Here is a 17,426-nt window from a genome sequence, read left to right as displayed (position 1 = left end):
ATGACCAATCCACGAAAATTAAACTCTAAATTTATGAGCTTCATCAACATGATTATAGAATGATAACTTCATACAAATTCTAAAAACCTAGTGGCCATTAGCACGAGGGTGTGAATGTGAAGTCTGCAGTGGGTCAGATGTAGGCAGGATTGAAAGCAGAGAGGCTGTTAATGCAACTAAAACCAGTGATCACTACTGTGAACAGTTTCACATTCATTTTGTGTATTTAATTTTATGAGCTTCATAAGAACAGAAAAGAAGGTGAAAATAATAATAAAAAATATTTTGTTGCAAAGAATCAAGGGAACCTGATGCAGTTCATTTCAGGTGTATATATGCACCTCAGAGGAATCACATCTGAAACCAATGTAATTCCACAAGGGTCTCTTTTTGGCCTTGATTGACATGATGTTTAGATCTAGGATAAACTCTTCCAATATATATGTTAGCCTCTCAGATATTCAAACTAATCTATGTGGCTAAAAGGGTCTGTATTATAATCTTGATTACCAAATGCCATCCTACGAAATAATCTGATCTCTGTTGATTGCAGTACAGAGTCCCCAACTCTCATTCCATTTGATAGATCAGAAGAAGCTAAGCTATCAAAAGCTCTAACAACCTGAGAAACTCGATAATTCAAGGGAAAAACAAATAGTTAGTAATTGATATGTTGCACAATAACATAATGTAGAGGACTTTTTGCTTCCCTTCCATTACCTGTCCCATGCGAGGTCTTTTTGCGGATGAATATCGCACACAAGCAGCAGCAACTTCAATCATGCAAAACATTTCACTTTCAACGTAGTTCTTTTCTAGTTTTGGATCTATCAAACTTTCAAATTCCTCACTATCAAGTGCATGACTTAGCAAAGGTCGAGCCTGAAAAATAAGGTAGCGTCTTTAGTTAGAATAGCTTGCTTAAATTCTAAGAGCATTCAAGATTTTTTTTGGTGAAAACGTCGACATTTTCGAACTTATATGCCATAGTCCTATATATGTTTTGACTGTCAATCAAATTTCTTTTCCTCAGGTAAAATTTAACTTTTTCAGACTTTCCTTACCTTCCTAGTTCAGTGATTTAGTTCTAAAAAGTGTTGTAAGTAATACTAATAAAAAACCCAAGTTCACATAATTAATGATATACCAAATGTTGCTTAAGAACGTGTCATGCTGGTATTGCATTCAACAGCAGATATACCAAACATTGATGCACTGTGCAATCTTGGATTTACCTATATATGGTCACAATGGAACTGGAAGGTTCACTCATGCTCTTTTGTCCACGAGAGATTGCAAGAAGAAATTTCCAAAGAGGAAAAACACAATTATAAAGTAAATTTTATTCCAAACAACAGTTTAACACACTAACACCCTTCTAAGTACCAGATTAGATAAAGATTACTGCAGTAAGAGAGATCACAATAAGCATCTATAGTTACCCATTCAACTAGACTCTCTTCTCCAGCTGGTTGGGATATATCTACTGGCTTTCTTCCTGTAATGAGCTCCAAGAGCATGACTCCAAAAGAATATACATCCGACTTCTCGGTCAATTTACCACTTGATACATATTCAGGGGCAACATATCTTGAAGATGGGAGAAAACGATCTTTGTTAGTATGTTTTCTTGCTAAAAATTGTTGTTTTCAGCAATAGTCAATAAATGAGCCACTAATCGGTAACTTGTACCCAACGGTAATGAAGGGAAAATAGAAAATGATAGACATATTACCCACCCAAAAGTTCCCATGACACGTGTGGTTACATGTGTATTTGCATCGTGAGCTAATTTGGCCAGTCCAAAATCTGAGACCTATAAGACGAAAAACATGAATAACTAGCTTAGAATAACAATGAAACAGATAATATCACATTCGAATTAGGAGAAGAATAGCACATACTCGAGCTTCAAAGTTGTAGTCTAAAAGAATGTTTGATGACTTGATATCCCTGTGAATAATCCGAGGATCGCCTGCGCGCAAAACATATCATTCAATAGCACAAATGACAATAGTTAATGATAAAGTAGACTCTGGTTGTACTTATCTGGCAAAGTATATCTACATATGATTGAAGGCCAGTCACCCACTTATCAATTCATGTTATCTACACTAAAATAAAAATCGAATTTTCCATCTTTTGAAGTCTCTAACTCCAGCACTAATCAAAATATTGAAAACAAATAAGAATAATTATATTCTAGCACCATCACTCACTCACAGATCACTTTTTTAAGCTAACTTTAATTCCTAAAGGAAGTTGAAACTGACAAACGTTAGTTATGAAAGCATCATGACCCTACCACAACAACCACAAAATAACAAAGATAATAATTAGTAATTACAATCTTCATGGAGATAAGCTATTCCTCTAGCTGCATCAGAAGCGATTTTTACACGTTTTGCCCAGTCTAGCACCGGCCTACCATCTCCTGCAAATTTCACTTTCTTTCAGTTAACACAAATTAAATATTTAAATTTAATCAAAATATCATGAAACAGTCTTCCAGCACTGTATCAAAACTAGCTTTACCATGAAGATGAAAGTAAAGGGTGTTGTTGGGGACGTAGTCATAGACAAGAAGTCTCTTGTTATCTGAAATGCAGTATCCTACTAAAGAAACCAAATGACGATGATGTATGTGACTAATAATTTCCACTTCAGCTTTGAATTCTCTATCACCCTGACCTCCTTCAAGTTTCAGCTGTTTGACTGCTACCTCTCTTCCATCGGAAAGGGACCCTTTATACACACAACCAAATCCACCCTCACCCAAAAGATTTTGAGCTGAAAAATTATTTGTGGCCTTGATTAGTTCTTCATATGAAAACAATGACCTTGAGTTGCCTAGTCTTGATGGTGTGTTACCGCCAGAAGCTCTTTGTATAAGTGGAGCTAAAGAATGCGTCTTGAGAAAGGACAAATCTGGACAATGTTAAAAACTTGAATTATTTTGAGTGGCTTCAAATTTACAATAGGTTTGATTTTAGATAGTTTGAAAGCATAAAGAGCATAACAAATTGATAGTGTCATATAAATTGACTCAACAATATTAATGCACTGAAAGCTATGAGAGATAAAAGCTAATTAAATTTGATAAGCAACATAATAGCAAATAATAAACAGAAGGCGTATAGGGCACTATATGTTACGATAGGTAAATACGATAATTTTTAATGAAATTAAGATATAGGTATAGAAAAATATATTAATTAAAATAATATTATTCTTTTATAAATTTTTTATATTTTAACAATTTTTATTTTTTAATATAAATAATATTTATATTAATTCGCCAGCATCCCATTATTATTGCTCTTTAACCTTGTGAAAAGTTCATTAAAAAGGTATAATTACAAATACATTTAAATAAAAATTTCTTATTCCTTTTATTATCATATGTGTGCATATGCATATCGAGTATTCTATTATAAGTATATTGTCAATTTTGAAGTATTCATGTATGATATATAATATTTAAAAAACACTAATTGGTCCTTCAAAAAATTATGGACGGGAAACATATTAGTGAATGATGATACAAAAATCTTGTATTGATATCCCTTAAAGCTATAAATGTGGGTCTTATTAGCCTTTTAAGAACAAAACACGTTAGTTGTTAACAAGAAAAATATGGTGGATCACATTTGTACCCTGATAGACTTGGATGATACGTTAATGTATCTTTTGTGAAATAGAAAATATTTCATAAGGTGCCTATGCTAGAGAGAATATATAATAAACTGCGATACGATGGAAAGAGAAAGATTGAAAGAATGGAAGAACTTTAAACAGGTGTTGTGAAATTCTTGATAGATAAATTTGGGAATTTAAAGAAGAAAAAATAATGGGACCGGGGAAGTTTACCAGATTGAGGTGAGGAGGCAAGAGGGGATGGGAATTCATAAGCACCCTTCTCTGAAACCCTTTTCTTTTGCCTCCTAAGGCACCATATAGCAATGCCAATGATGCTAAGCAGTAGAATACTGGTCCACACGGCAACAGCCACTGCAGCACCAGTACCAGAACTTTGTGTTGATGGCCGCGGTGGACCCAATCCAAAAGGAGGTGATGAAGTGGAATGAGAATAAAAAGGACTTAACCTAATAGGAGGAGGAGGAGGAGGAAGAGAACCCTTGAGTGTATATGCCGGAGAAGTCGGTGATTTTTCAGGCGAAATTGATGCCGCAGATGAACTTTCCGGTACTGGCAATAGTGGAGGCAGTGATGCAGGTACAGGAGTTGCTAACGGTGGTGTTGAAGGCGACACCAGAGATGGTGGAGGTGACGGTGACGGTGAGGGCGTTGATGGTGACACCAGAGACGGAGGGAGAGACGGTGACGGTGACGGTGATGGCGTTGACATGGTATACGACTATGGTGTTGGGTTCTGTTTGAACTTAGAAGCTCTGGCAAATCACATGGTGAAAGAAAGTTTAGATAATAAGCGATGCCAAGGAAGCTTAAGATGAAGAAAGTTTCTGCTGTCAGAATCACCCAACTTCTCCAACCGAAACCAACATCCCAACTTTTAGCGCCAAACTATCATGTTCTACACAACGCATATTTTTGCGTAATCCAAATTATAACTAAATCTAATTTTGACCAAAACACAAACACGAAATGCATATTTGAGTAAAACAAGAATTACCTTACCTTCGATGCCAAAATGCATGTCGATTTATGTTGATGTCAGATTCCAGTAATGTCCGAGTTTGGAACACTGACACAACCTAAAACCATCACAAAAATTAACTTGAGTTGAGATGTTCTCACTCGGCCTCAAACTCGTATCTTTCTTTGAATATTTGTCCAGCTTTTTAACGATATTATTCCTTAATTCGGACCCAACAAGCGTGGATACTGTTACCTACACGTTTCGTGAAACTGGTATTACTAAATCATGAAGTTTCCTCCTTTGTCATTTGTTTGAAGATGTTTTTCTATATTTTTCATTTGCAACCTTCCATCTTTTTAATCATTCTTGTCTTTTTATTTTTGGAAGCTCGTCACCATCAATTGTGATCTATCAGGTATTATGTAACTCTCACGCAGAAAAGGTTTCCTCGTACATGTCATTGAGGTGGATAACACTCGTCAAAAAGGAGCTTCTTGTTAGTGGATAAAATCTTGCACTCATGGCAATAAATTAATTTATTATATATATATATATATATATATATATATATATTATATACATAAATTATTAAGCCGATTTCAATAAATAAGTTCTTCAAGTTTTTAAAATTTATTCTTTTCATATTCTTGAATTAGCCCTATATTTAATTTCTAACATAGTATGAGAGTTAGGTTTAAGAAGAAGAAAAAAATTGAAGTCCAAAAAAATGGAAAAAAAATTGAAAGGCACAATTTTTATTTTTATTTTAAAAAAAGAGGTCAAAGGAAAAATAAGAGTTTTAAAAGAATAAACTTATGATAAAGGTCCAAAAAAAAAAAACTTGAAATATAGGTTTAGACAAAGACTTTAAGCAAATTACAATTGAGCTAAAACTAATTAAACTTAAAAGAGAATGTCAGATTTGATAGGTTTGCAATAAATAAGAGAATTATGAATTTAAATTATTAAGATTTTATAAATAAATAATTTATTTAAATTTAAAATTCAGTGCTATAAAAAAATATATTTAAATTCCATTCTTTTTACATTCTTAAATTGGACTTACGTAGACTCTCAAACTTGTATATAATTCTATTTTCTCAATCTAGTTCCAATTATATCTTAATTTTATCTCACTGAAACGTAAGCATATATAATCCCTAGTTGTTTAAGATAAAGTCACTTTGAAATAAATTTATTTTTATCTAAAGCACTTCTTAGATATTTAAATAAATATATAAATTTGAAATGCTTCCAGAAATCTTTATCTTATCTATAATATAGTACAAAATAATTATAAATTTACTTTTTGATATAATTTTAAGGATAAAATTTATAATAATATTAATTTTATAGACTAAATAATTAACTTTCTACTCGTAATTGTTTGTAAATGAAGAAACTAAGAACTGAATATGCACATCTCTCTGCCAAATACCAGCCAATATATGCAATTTTTCCTCTGCGCAGCTATCTTGGATTCATCATGGACAGTTATTTTGGGTATTATTCACAAAGGAACATAATCATTAGCTAGTTGTACTGCGAACAAGCATATAACTTAGTATATTAGAAGCAAGTTAATCATGATCCATTCTAAAGGTGTGCATGGATGATTTCCCGAGAATTGCGTGTAAGCAACGTTGTGGAAATGAAAAAAAAAAAGGTGACCACAGCTTGAAACACACTGCAGTTATCCGGCACTGTCCCTACGTTCATGGACACAAAAATGCGAAACATATGTAGTTTGGTGGTGATGAACATAGTTATCCTCTCCAAACTGCATTATTTTTCTCAATCTTAAAAGTCATATTAAGAATATTTAGTTGCTTTAAAGTAATGAAACACATCAAGAGAAAAACAACAATTTTATTCAGTTAATTTTAATTTTAATTTAAATATAATTATTTTTAAATTAATAAATAATTTTCACTTTTTATTTTATACATTTTTATTCTAAAAGAGAAAATTCCAAAGAAAACACATTAGTTGTCTTTTAACTTTTTGTTCTTGTTAAGAAAATACCAGTTTTCAGGTCTCTATTCTAAAGTGGTGACGTCCTTCTAACTGTCGCTGACGTGGGAAGGATACCTGCAAAAGGCACTTCAATGCTGAAGTTAGGATTCGATTCTAAGTAATAAATATTATTTAATAATGAAAAGAACCCTTTACTTGTATTTATTACTTTGCTTTTATAAGTATTATTATGAGTTAATGGACCTACTGAATTAGCTTTAATTTTGGCTTTTAATTTAAAGTAGATAATATTCTGATTATTACTCTTAATTGAATTAATTACCTTTTAATTCTGATAAATGATATTTAGTCAAATTGGACTAAATAAAAATTTAATTTCTTTTTTTTATATGTAGAATCAAATAATTTCCTATTCAGTACACTTTTTATTTTATTCTTTTTAAAATTGTCCTTCCGTGTGAAGAAGAAATTCTCGATCAGGCAGTCTACCATTCTAAAACAAGGGAAAGCAGTTGGTTCGCATGTGTCTAAAGACGCGTGTCAAAGAACTGAAAATAAAAATTAATATATAAACTTACAAACATTTATTATGTAAAAATTTAATAGGTATTTAGTAATATTCAATTTTTATTGAAATAATAAAGATTAATTAATGGTATATTTAATTATTTAACTTTTGTTATAAAGAAATAAGGGAGAAGAATAATTTTTCATGCACCGATTTAGTCTTTTTCTTTTTCAAAACAATGAATGTTACCACTTAACACGTGTATTAATTAGTATAAATTATTTTATTTTAATCTTTAATTTTGAGTTGAATTTCAATAGTTGTTGTGTTGATAAATGAAAAATACCTACGGTTTAGATAAAAAAAATAAAAGAAAACTCATGAATGTTAGAAAAAAAAACAGTAAGTTAATTCAACAATTTATATATATATATATATATATATATATATATATATATATTCAAAAAAATATTGAAATAAAAATTTAAAAAATTATCAACATAAATTTATAAGATTTAAGTAAATATATTAATTTAAAAAATATTAAATTAATGAAATTTGGTAAAATAAAAAATAACATAAAATAGTAAGTTAAATTAAATTTAATGATTTTTTAATTAAATTTATGACAAGATATTGAGGTAGTTCATCATTTTTCATTTTTGCTATTTCATCGTACTTTACTATAAACTTTATTTTTAAAGTAAGATGTATAATTTTCATTTTAATCAATAATAAAAATTATCATCTCTTTTAATAATGTCACTCTTAAAAATATATAACTAATTGTATGTGATAAAATATAAAAATATTATTAATTACTTCATTAAGTGTTAAAAAAAATGAGAAAGAAATACAAAATCTCTTTAAAAATAAGGGTGATATGAGTGCTAACTTGCATGTAAAACCTGAAAGAGCAATATTATTTATACATTATTTTTAAAAATTATTTTATTCTAAAATAATTATCTGATCATATAAGTGATGTAATAAATACCAAATATGTGAATTAATTAATTTGAAGTTATTTTAATTTAACTAATAATTTTGAGGATGCATTAAATATTACAAAAGGTGATTTGATAAAGAAAAATTGAGAAAAAACAAATTCTAAAAATATTATGAATATACCAAAATTCATTTTTTCTTTTTGCTCGTGAGCGATATTAAATTTGAAATTGCATTCTTACACACTAATTCTTTTTGTCATTCTTAACCTCCCCAAATAGGTTTCTTAGCCCACAAGAAAGGCATTATGGGCTGGGCTTTCATATATTGCGCGTATACCGAGTCAATGTTGATCGATACTTAAAAGACATTAATTGCTCCTTCACAAAAAAAATATATATTTCCTTAATAAGTGAGTGGTTAGTTAATATAATTTCATAATAAATTAAAAATATACAGAAATGAATAATTAACACATTTAAAATAAGTATTTGTTTTTTATAATTAAAAAAAATTGGCAACAGTTTTTGAAAAATAAGAGCATATATAGTTTTTGCGCACCAAAAAAGTGGAGAGCGTTGTGAGTTGTTTTGAGTGAATGAAACAGCGACAAGTCATCTTATGAGATTAGTCGTCCGTCATTGATGACTTACATTTTCTGCAAATTCCGATTATTAACATTCTTCACTTTGACACGTGTTTTCCCTGCTTTTTTTTTTCTTTTTTTTTTTCAAACTTCAATGCGTTTCCAAATGGCAATTGGCCAATTCATATATAACACGTTTATTTCACTTTATTTCCCTCCAAATGGCTTTTTATTTCATTTCACGCATTTTCACACGCACACCCACTTTTATAATCTATTTAATTCACTTGCATTCTTCCTAAATATGTTTTTATTTATCCATTATTTATAAACTTTTAATTTGAGGTTTACATTTTCTTAAATTGTATTCGAGAGAACAAAGTTAGAAATAGATAAAATAATAATACTATAACGTATGTACTTTATCTGTTTCTTTAAAATGAATCAAATGTAAAATAACATAAACATATAAATTATTATTATTTCAATGTATCGGTGTTCAACTCTCATGTTCTTTTGTTTTCACTAAATAGACCTTTTAATAAATAAGAAAAACAAATATAATATTACAAATTTTGAATAATTTTAATATAAATAAACACAATAATTACTTTTTTCAATCTTCTTATTGTTATTTAAATGATAAATGAAAAATAAAAATAAGATTTTCTTAGTAAAAATAATTTTCAGAATCTTCTCTATAGATAATTTATCCGCTCAAAATATTTTTTCAACCAACTTTTATGCAAAGGCACGTTAAGTTTCCGTTGCCTCGTCTATTCATTTAATGCGTTCACACGAACAAACCTAACTCATCCATAATAAAATCTTCTCTTTTTCTATATATACTTCGTTTATCAGTACATCAAATGCAATATTTATATTGATTTTGATTTTTCTTAAATAATAATCACATTAACAAAATTAATTTAACACCTATTAAGTTTTTCTCTAAGTAAATGATAATTTTTTAGTAGTGAGTTGAAAATAGAAAAAAAAAAAGGGCGGTAGGAAATAGAAAAGAGGAGAATTCCTCAAAATATTAATATATGTTTTGGAACTGTGATATACTTAAAATATTGTATATCCATGAATCACGAGTATTACTTCTTTTCTATCAACAAAAATAAAATACCATTAACAAGAGCATATAAGGGTTGGAATCACGAGTATATCTAATTTCACATTAAATTATATCCTAAAGAACTATATAATATTGTTACTTTCTAGGACCATAACTCTATGGTTAGCTGATGTTCCACTCCCAAAGAGAAAATTATATATTAATCGTAAATGCTTTTAGCCAAAGGCTATGCGAATATTTACATTTTGATTACGACAAGCAAGATGCGGTAAATCAAATAAAAATAAAAGTAGTATAAAACTGTTATTCATTAAAATACACTGTGCATATAATTTTCTATTAATCATTATAAAAATCAATAATTATTATCACAATCATATAAAAGTTCACATTCTTTTCATGTATAAATAATATTTTTGATATATTTTCTAAACTTTTAAACAAATGATAGATTAAAATTTTACGTTAATTGAGTGAATTGGGATTCTATTTATCAAGGGATTAAAATTCGACTCTTAGCAAGAAAAATTATCATTCTAAAAAACATCAAGTAATCGAGAATTTTAAAAACTTTATTCCCTAAGAAGAATTCGATCTGTACCTTTAAATTACAAGAAAAAAATAGTAGATTCCTACAGATACATAATATTTATATAATTTTTTTATAGCTTTTCAAAACTAATTTATTTATTATGTATAATGTATATTAAAATATAAAAGTGAAAGTGAGTGATGAAGTTGACTTCTAAACATCTCTAGACTTTTTAGTAACAAATGATACCACATCAGTTGGTCACACATCCTCTCTTGACAGTTTGACATTCTTTTTAATTTCTTATGCCTCCATATACCTACCGCCAATTTGACATTCTTTTTAACAGTTTCGTTAAATTACATTTTGCACATGGAAAATATTTTGAATATAATGGTATATATATAATGTTGGTTTTAATTATTTAAATAACAAACATTTTGCAGATTATTCAAGTATTTTTAAAAAATCTATAAATTTTGTTAATTTTGTTAACAATCAAAATTTTGTTAATTTTTTTGTCTTTAATTATTTAATTTTTGTTTACATTGCAATTATTATGAATCATAGAGGGACTGTTAATTGTAACTATGCAAGTCACGTAAATTATTTTGTCATCTATATGCATTGGCTTTGTTAAGTGTACATATAATTAAATATTTGAAAAGAGCGTCAAGCTGAATGTTAACCTTCTACTGCGTATTATTAAAACTTTCATATCTTGTCTTTCAATCGTGACTATTTTAATAATCAGTCTTTTTTTTTTTTTTTCCATTTATTGTTAAGTCGATAACGAGCTTATGTATAGATATAGTAATTCTAACCTTGTATTTTGGTATAACATATGCACTTTCATTAAATTATTCATTAAAATATTTATTTTAAATAAATAAATAAATGAAGAGATGGTTGAAAATTGTAAATCATTCCACTCTTGGGGGCCACAGGTGACCACTTAGTGAGGCGCAAGTATCATGAAAAAGTTGAAATGTTCAGATACAGTATTTTTAAATTATTAATTATACATATAAATAATAATAAAATATTTTTACAATATTTTATATTTTTAATTAAATAAATTTTATTTAAAAATAATAGCACGTATTTATGATTCTGCACAACTATAATGGTAAGTTCAGATCACGTGTTTATAATCCGAACCACGGGTCTACGGTTCATATGATGAAATTTGAATTATTGAAAAGTAAATTCACGTGTTTAACGTAAGTTTAAAAAATTTTATATTTAATTTAAATTTTTTATTTAATTTATATTTCATAAATTATAATAAATTTACGTGTTTAATGTAAGTTTAAAAATTTAAATATTAACATAAATTTAAAAAAAAAATATTTAATTTAAATTTTTTATTTAATTTATATTTATTAAATATAAATTAAATAAAAAATTTAAATTAAATATAATTTTTTTTAAAATTACACTAATGTGAGAAAATCTTATTTTTATATATATTTTTCAGTTAAATTTTTACAGGACTTCCTAGCAAATTTACTCTAACTATTTTCTATCTCATATTATTTATCTTTTAAAGTAATAGTTTAATTGTAATATAAAACAATTTACACAGTTAATCAACTAAATTATACAATAAATATTATTTTTAAATTAATTATTATTAAAATTATTAAATTTTACTTATATAATATTTTATGATTAAATGATGATATAATATTTTTTTACATCATTTATTAATTAAAATATAGGATAATATAATCTCTAATTTAGTTATTATAAAATTTAATAATATGATAATTTATGATTAGATAAATTAATTACAAAATTTTTTGTGATAAATTGATTTTTTACTGAAATATTTATTAAAAAATAAAATATGTCTATCTACTTAAGTATTAGGATGAGATGTCAATAAATGAGTATTATTAAAAATAATTCATATTTTTTAATTTTTACAGTAATAAAGATTTTAAGAAAAACTAAAAATTAAAGAAATAACATACAGTAATACAAAGGACAAAATTCATGTTATGCTCTTTCAATCGTAATTTGTAATAAAATATTTATATTTAATGTTATTATATATTATTAAATAAAATTCAAATTTTAACTAAATAATTAAGAGTGTAGTAAAAAAGTATATCCTAAAATTCTTGATAAAATTAGTTTAAACAGTTGTAAACGTGTGCACATTTGAAAGAAGTACTTCTACAACGGCAAATTAATAGCCATCATGGCGCTTTGACACATATGTTTAGTCATAGTCAAATGGGTACTTTAATAACTTTCTTTAACATCAAAGAACGGGTCCAAACACAACACTGCATCTTCATATGCTGCATAAATACCAATCCTATCGTTGGGTGGCATGCACGTTTCACTTTGAGCCTTTGTCTTTAGCAATGGCATCATCTCAACTTAGTGTCTTTGGGGGCTCCCATTCTGTTCTTGGCATAATGGACATGGCCAAGAAACCAGAAACTGGAATACCAGAAATGTATATTCGCCCACAAGAACCTCCAATTTCATCTCATGAAACCACTCCCTCTTTAACCATTCCCGTTTTTGACTTGAAAACCTTGCTGTGTGGAAATGCTAGAGACACTGAACTAGACAAGTTGTTCACAGCATGCAAAGATTGGGGTTTCTTTCAGGTTTGTCCCCCTTATGATCATCACTTTTAATTTCCATTTTGTAATAATATAATTGAAGCCATAACTACTAAGTAATAATTTGTAATCCATTCATGTATATGTTACTCAGAATTATTATTCTTATATGAGAATTATAATATTTTTGCAGGTGGTGAACCATGGTGTTAGCTCTCAACTGCTAGGGAAGCTGAAACTCGAGATTGATAATTTTTTCAAGCTTCCGATTGAACAGAAGAAAAAATACAAAATCAGACCAGGAGATGTTCAAGGTTACGGAACTGTGATCAGATGTAAAGACCAAAAGCTTGACTGGGGGGACAGATTCTACATGGTGATCAACCCTGTTGAAAGAAGAAAGCCATATCTTTTCCCTCAGCTCCCTCCATCACTCAGGTCCTTTAATTTCTCTCTCTCTCTTCCTTCTCTAGCCCTTAAAGATGTACGCAGTTTACGAAGTTGAAAATAGTAAAATTTATGAAATATTGTAGTATTTAATGTTTTTAATACACTAAATTACGTGGTATCTTATTATTTTAAATAAAAACTTATTATATATACATTCTTATGTATATATGTACACACATGTAAATACGCATGTAATTGTGTATGTATATAATATATATGGCTGATGATATATTCTATGCTTATATGAAGGGATACCTTGGAGACATACATCATGGAATTGAGGAAACTTGGCATGACACTTCTTGGATTACTAGGAAAAGCCATAGGCATGGACATGAAGGAAGTGGATAAGTTTTTTGGTAATGGTATGCAATCATTGAGGATGTCATATTATCCACCATGTCCAAAACCAGAGCTTGTTGTAGGGCTCACCCCTCACTCTGATGCCACTGGCATAACCATCCTTCATCAGGTCAATGGAGTGGAGGGTCTGGAGATAAAGAAAGATGGGGTTTGGATTCCTGTGACCTTTCTTCAAGATGCTTTTGTAGTTAATGTTGGTGACATTATGGAGGTTTGTCATCCTTTTCTTTATATCTTTCTTTTCATTTTATATTTAAATTAAGCACGTGGTGTATTGAATTTAGTCTTAGGATATCAGTTTAGTTTTCTGCATCAAAGTTAAATTATATTCAATCAATCATAGTTGTCATACCTTTATCGTTGTTGCATATAGATAAAGCAAAATTCAACATCTCCACGTCAGGGAATTAATGAATCAAGTTAGGCTTTATCTGAAATATAAGTTCATTTTATTTTAAATTTTAAGCTTTAAGTTTTATTTATTTATTTAATACATATTTTTTACAATTTAACTTATTTATAAGTTTGATTTAAAAACTTATCTTTTTAAAAAGTCTTCAAAATAGATTAATAAATAACTATATTTTTTAACAAAATTAAATTCAGGACTTTATCTAAATTTTCAAAATTAAACTTTTAAAATAGATAAAATAAAAATATTATAAATTTTTTTAATATAATTGTAACAACAACAACAACAACAATATTTTTTATTATCTATTTATATTTATTTAATAAATAAGTCTAACTTAATTAGCTATCGACCTCTATGATAAACAATAAACCTTGACAGATTACCTCTCCTCTATTCACATCCCTAAGCAAGATATATATATATATATATTGACTTTTTGATAGTGCCATGCATTTAATATATTTCTATATTTTTATTGGAATAAATTTTATTTTCAAACTATTCTTAGCATTGTTTTCCCTCATTTTTTAAACTTTAACTAAACTTATACTTACACAAAAACTAAAATGGAATGTACACTAAATAGATATGGAGTATATATATATATATATAGTTTGGAAGGGAGAGAAACATAAATAAATGGCTTTAATTATTAGGTAGAATTAGTAACTTTAATTTTATCTTTATAAGTTTTTTTAATCATTAATTTTTTCCTCTTTTTAGTTATTTGGTCAATTATGAAAAAATTTTCAACAACAACTGAAATTAATAACTTGGAAAAATAAACTGAATTAAAACAAAAAGAAGATAATGGTTCAAAGTATAATACAAAAGTTTCTTAAAAAATAAATTAGAGCATTAATGTACTGATTTTAGTTAATTATGAAACTTATTCAGAATACTATATGTTCAGTTTCACAAATGGAAGAATTTCACGTAAGATGGTGGAAGATATATATTTTCACATAATAATTATTTAGCCAAGTAGGTATTTGGTCTTTATGCATAATTTATACATTTTTATAAATTAAATTATATTTAATTTTTGACATTAGCTTTAAATATCATATCAAATTAATATATAATAATTTTTTACCGTTAAGAGTGCATCTAGATAAATAATTTATTTAAGTATTCATTTAATAATAGTTTATAAAATAATAATTTGTTTTATAAATTTAAAAATAATATTTAATTTAATAAACTATAAATAATTTATTTTTGAATTTTTTGTAAAAATTATTAAAATAAACTGAATACAGTTTATCAAAGTGAACTTTCATAAATAACTATAAGTTATTTATAAATTCTTTTAAATGTATTTTAAACTTGAACTTCTTTTACTTTTTCAAAATCATTAATTATTAGTAAATCCTACTTAATTGAATCAACCACAAATTATACTTAATAAAATTGTTGAAATATATTACAAATCTAGTTCTGTGTTTTTTTTAAAACACGAAGACTTTTTCATGTAACAAGTGACTTTACATATTTTATATTTTTAAAATTTTCAAAATTATTATTATTTTCACTTTATTTTTATATCGAGATTTATTTTCATTCTCTTAAATTTTACCTTTAATTATTTTTAATATTATTTTTTTCAAATGTCAATTACTTATTCCCTCAAATTAATTTTTATATTTTAAAACATAATTTATTCATCATTTATTTATTAAAATTAATTATACACATATTTTAACTATCTGTCAATCATATTTTAATTTTCTCTCACAAAAATAGAATAAAATTAATATATTCAAGAATCAAATAATACATACAAGTGACATAAAATTCTTCTATTTTAACTATGATTTCAAATTTGAATTATAAAAAAATAAAGTTTTACTATTTACATTGTCTTATTTAACTTAAACATGATTAGTTTTATAAAAGAAAATTATAATTTAAACAAAAAATCTCATAAAAAATATAACTTAGACAAATAAAATACTTCTAAAAAATATAAATCCTTGTCCATAACTCATGGCTTGGTGATGTTGCAGATTCTAAGCAATGGGGCCTACACCAGCATAGAGCATAGGGCTGCAGTGAACAAGGAAAAGGAGAGGATTTCTATTGCTATGTTCTTCAACCCCAAATTTGAGGCAGAGATTGGACCTGTCAAAAGTTTACTAAGTTCTGAAAACCCCCCTTTGTTCAAAAGCATGCTGATGGAAGATTATTTTAAAGACTTCTTCTCCCGCAATCTCAATGGCAAGTCACATTTGGACAAAATGAGGATTCAAAGTTAACTATCTTTGAACCTCCATCGTGTCACCATCTTGTGTGTGTATATATATATATATATATATATATATATATATATATATATATATATATATATATATATATATAGTTTGTCAATAATTAAACTTTGACACCCCAACTTTCTTCTCTCAAAGATGATATGGGTGAACTTAAGTAACTAATATTTTGCCTTGTATATTAATATAAATAATGTATTTTAGGATGTGTTTGGACTTTGGATACATTGTTCATAATTAAATATTTATTAATAATTTTTTATACATAAAAGTTTGTGACATAAATTTCAACGTGAAAGTTATTAAAATAATTTTAAAAAAAATATATAAAAAAATTGTTAAATAGCTTATAAAAATTATAAATTACTTTCCTAAACTCTATATAACCTTTTTCACACTTCTCCTTAACCAACATATGATCATGGTAGATGAGTAAAATACTTACAAAATATTCAGCCTGATAAAACAATACAATTGAAAAAGTGACTATAGAAGGAAAAGTTAGGATTGGAACTTTTGGCCACAAAGCCAAAATAGCACACGCATTTCAATTTTTTTATAAACTTTATTTGCAAGTGTTTGTGTTTGTGTTCAAAGGAAAATCAACAAGATTATGTCATCCTAGCTTCTTTTTCTCAGCATTTTTATCATTTTGGAACTTTTATTTCATTGCAACTTTTTCTCAGTTTGTGCAAGTTATTATTATGTCCTTATTTTTCTACGATTTAATTAGTTTAAAGTTTTGCACTTTCATTATTACTCTTTCCTTTCTCTCTGCTCCTTACTCATATCTACGAATTTATGTCTTTCTTACTTCTCAATCTGTTTATGTTATTATTTACTTTCTTTACCCTTTTATTCATGAGTTTTTAATGCTTCCAGTTACATGCAATTTTATCCTTGGTTTTGTGGTATCATTTTCAGTTGATGCTTACTTTTCTTTTAGAACAAGTTTACGATGCTAATTCCGTTTTCTCAACTACCTTTGTGTAAATTATTTTAATTGATGGGTTTTGAATTCAATACGTGTTGGCTTTTGCTCTAGCATTCGATGGTGTGGTGACTAGTTTTGGACTTTCCAATTGTA

General features: G+C 27.3%; 2 protein-coding genes across 2 annotated transcripts; one reads left to right on the top strand and one right to left on the bottom strand.

Moving 5' to 3' along the window:
• Positions 1-87: 87 nt before the first annotated feature.
• On the bottom strand, positions 88-4,369 carry LOC113855863 (proline-rich receptor-like protein kinase PERK9). The gene is made up of 10 exons (XM_027487493.1): positions 3,871-4,369; positions 2,536-2,928; positions 2,348-2,434; positions 1,905-1,975; positions 1,740-1,816; positions 1,443-1,590; positions 721-882; positions 477-622; positions 252-310; positions 88-164 (listed from the first exon to the last, which is right to left on the bottom strand). The coding sequence occupies exons 1-10, from the start codon at positions 4,367-4,369 to the stop codon at positions 88-90; spliced, it is 1,719 nt and encodes a 572-aa protein (XP_027343294.1).
• Positions 4,370-12,634: 8,265 nt separating this feature from the next.
• On the top strand, positions 12,635-16,327 carry LOC113855862 (protein SRG1-like). Its single transcript, XM_027487492.1, has 4 exons — positions 12,635-12,886; positions 13,035-13,279; positions 13,541-13,865; positions 16,079-16,327. The coding sequence occupies exons 1-4, from the start codon at positions 12,635-12,637 to the stop codon at positions 16,325-16,327; spliced, it is 1,071 nt and encodes a 356-aa protein (XP_027343293.1).
• Positions 16,328-17,426: the final 1,099 nt, after the last annotated feature.

The sequence above is a fragment of the Abrus precatorius genome, unplaced genomic scaffold, assembly GCF_003935025.1.
Source record: "Abrus precatorius isolate BTA unplaced genomic scaffold, Abrus_2018 Scaffold11, whole genome shotgun sequence".
In the NCBI taxonomy this organism is placed as follows: Eukaryota; Viridiplantae; Streptophyta; class Magnoliopsida; order Fabales; family Fabaceae; genus Abrus; species Abrus precatorius.
Note: the sequence above shows the minus strand (reverse complement) of the source record. Positions and strands in the feature narration are given on the sequence as shown.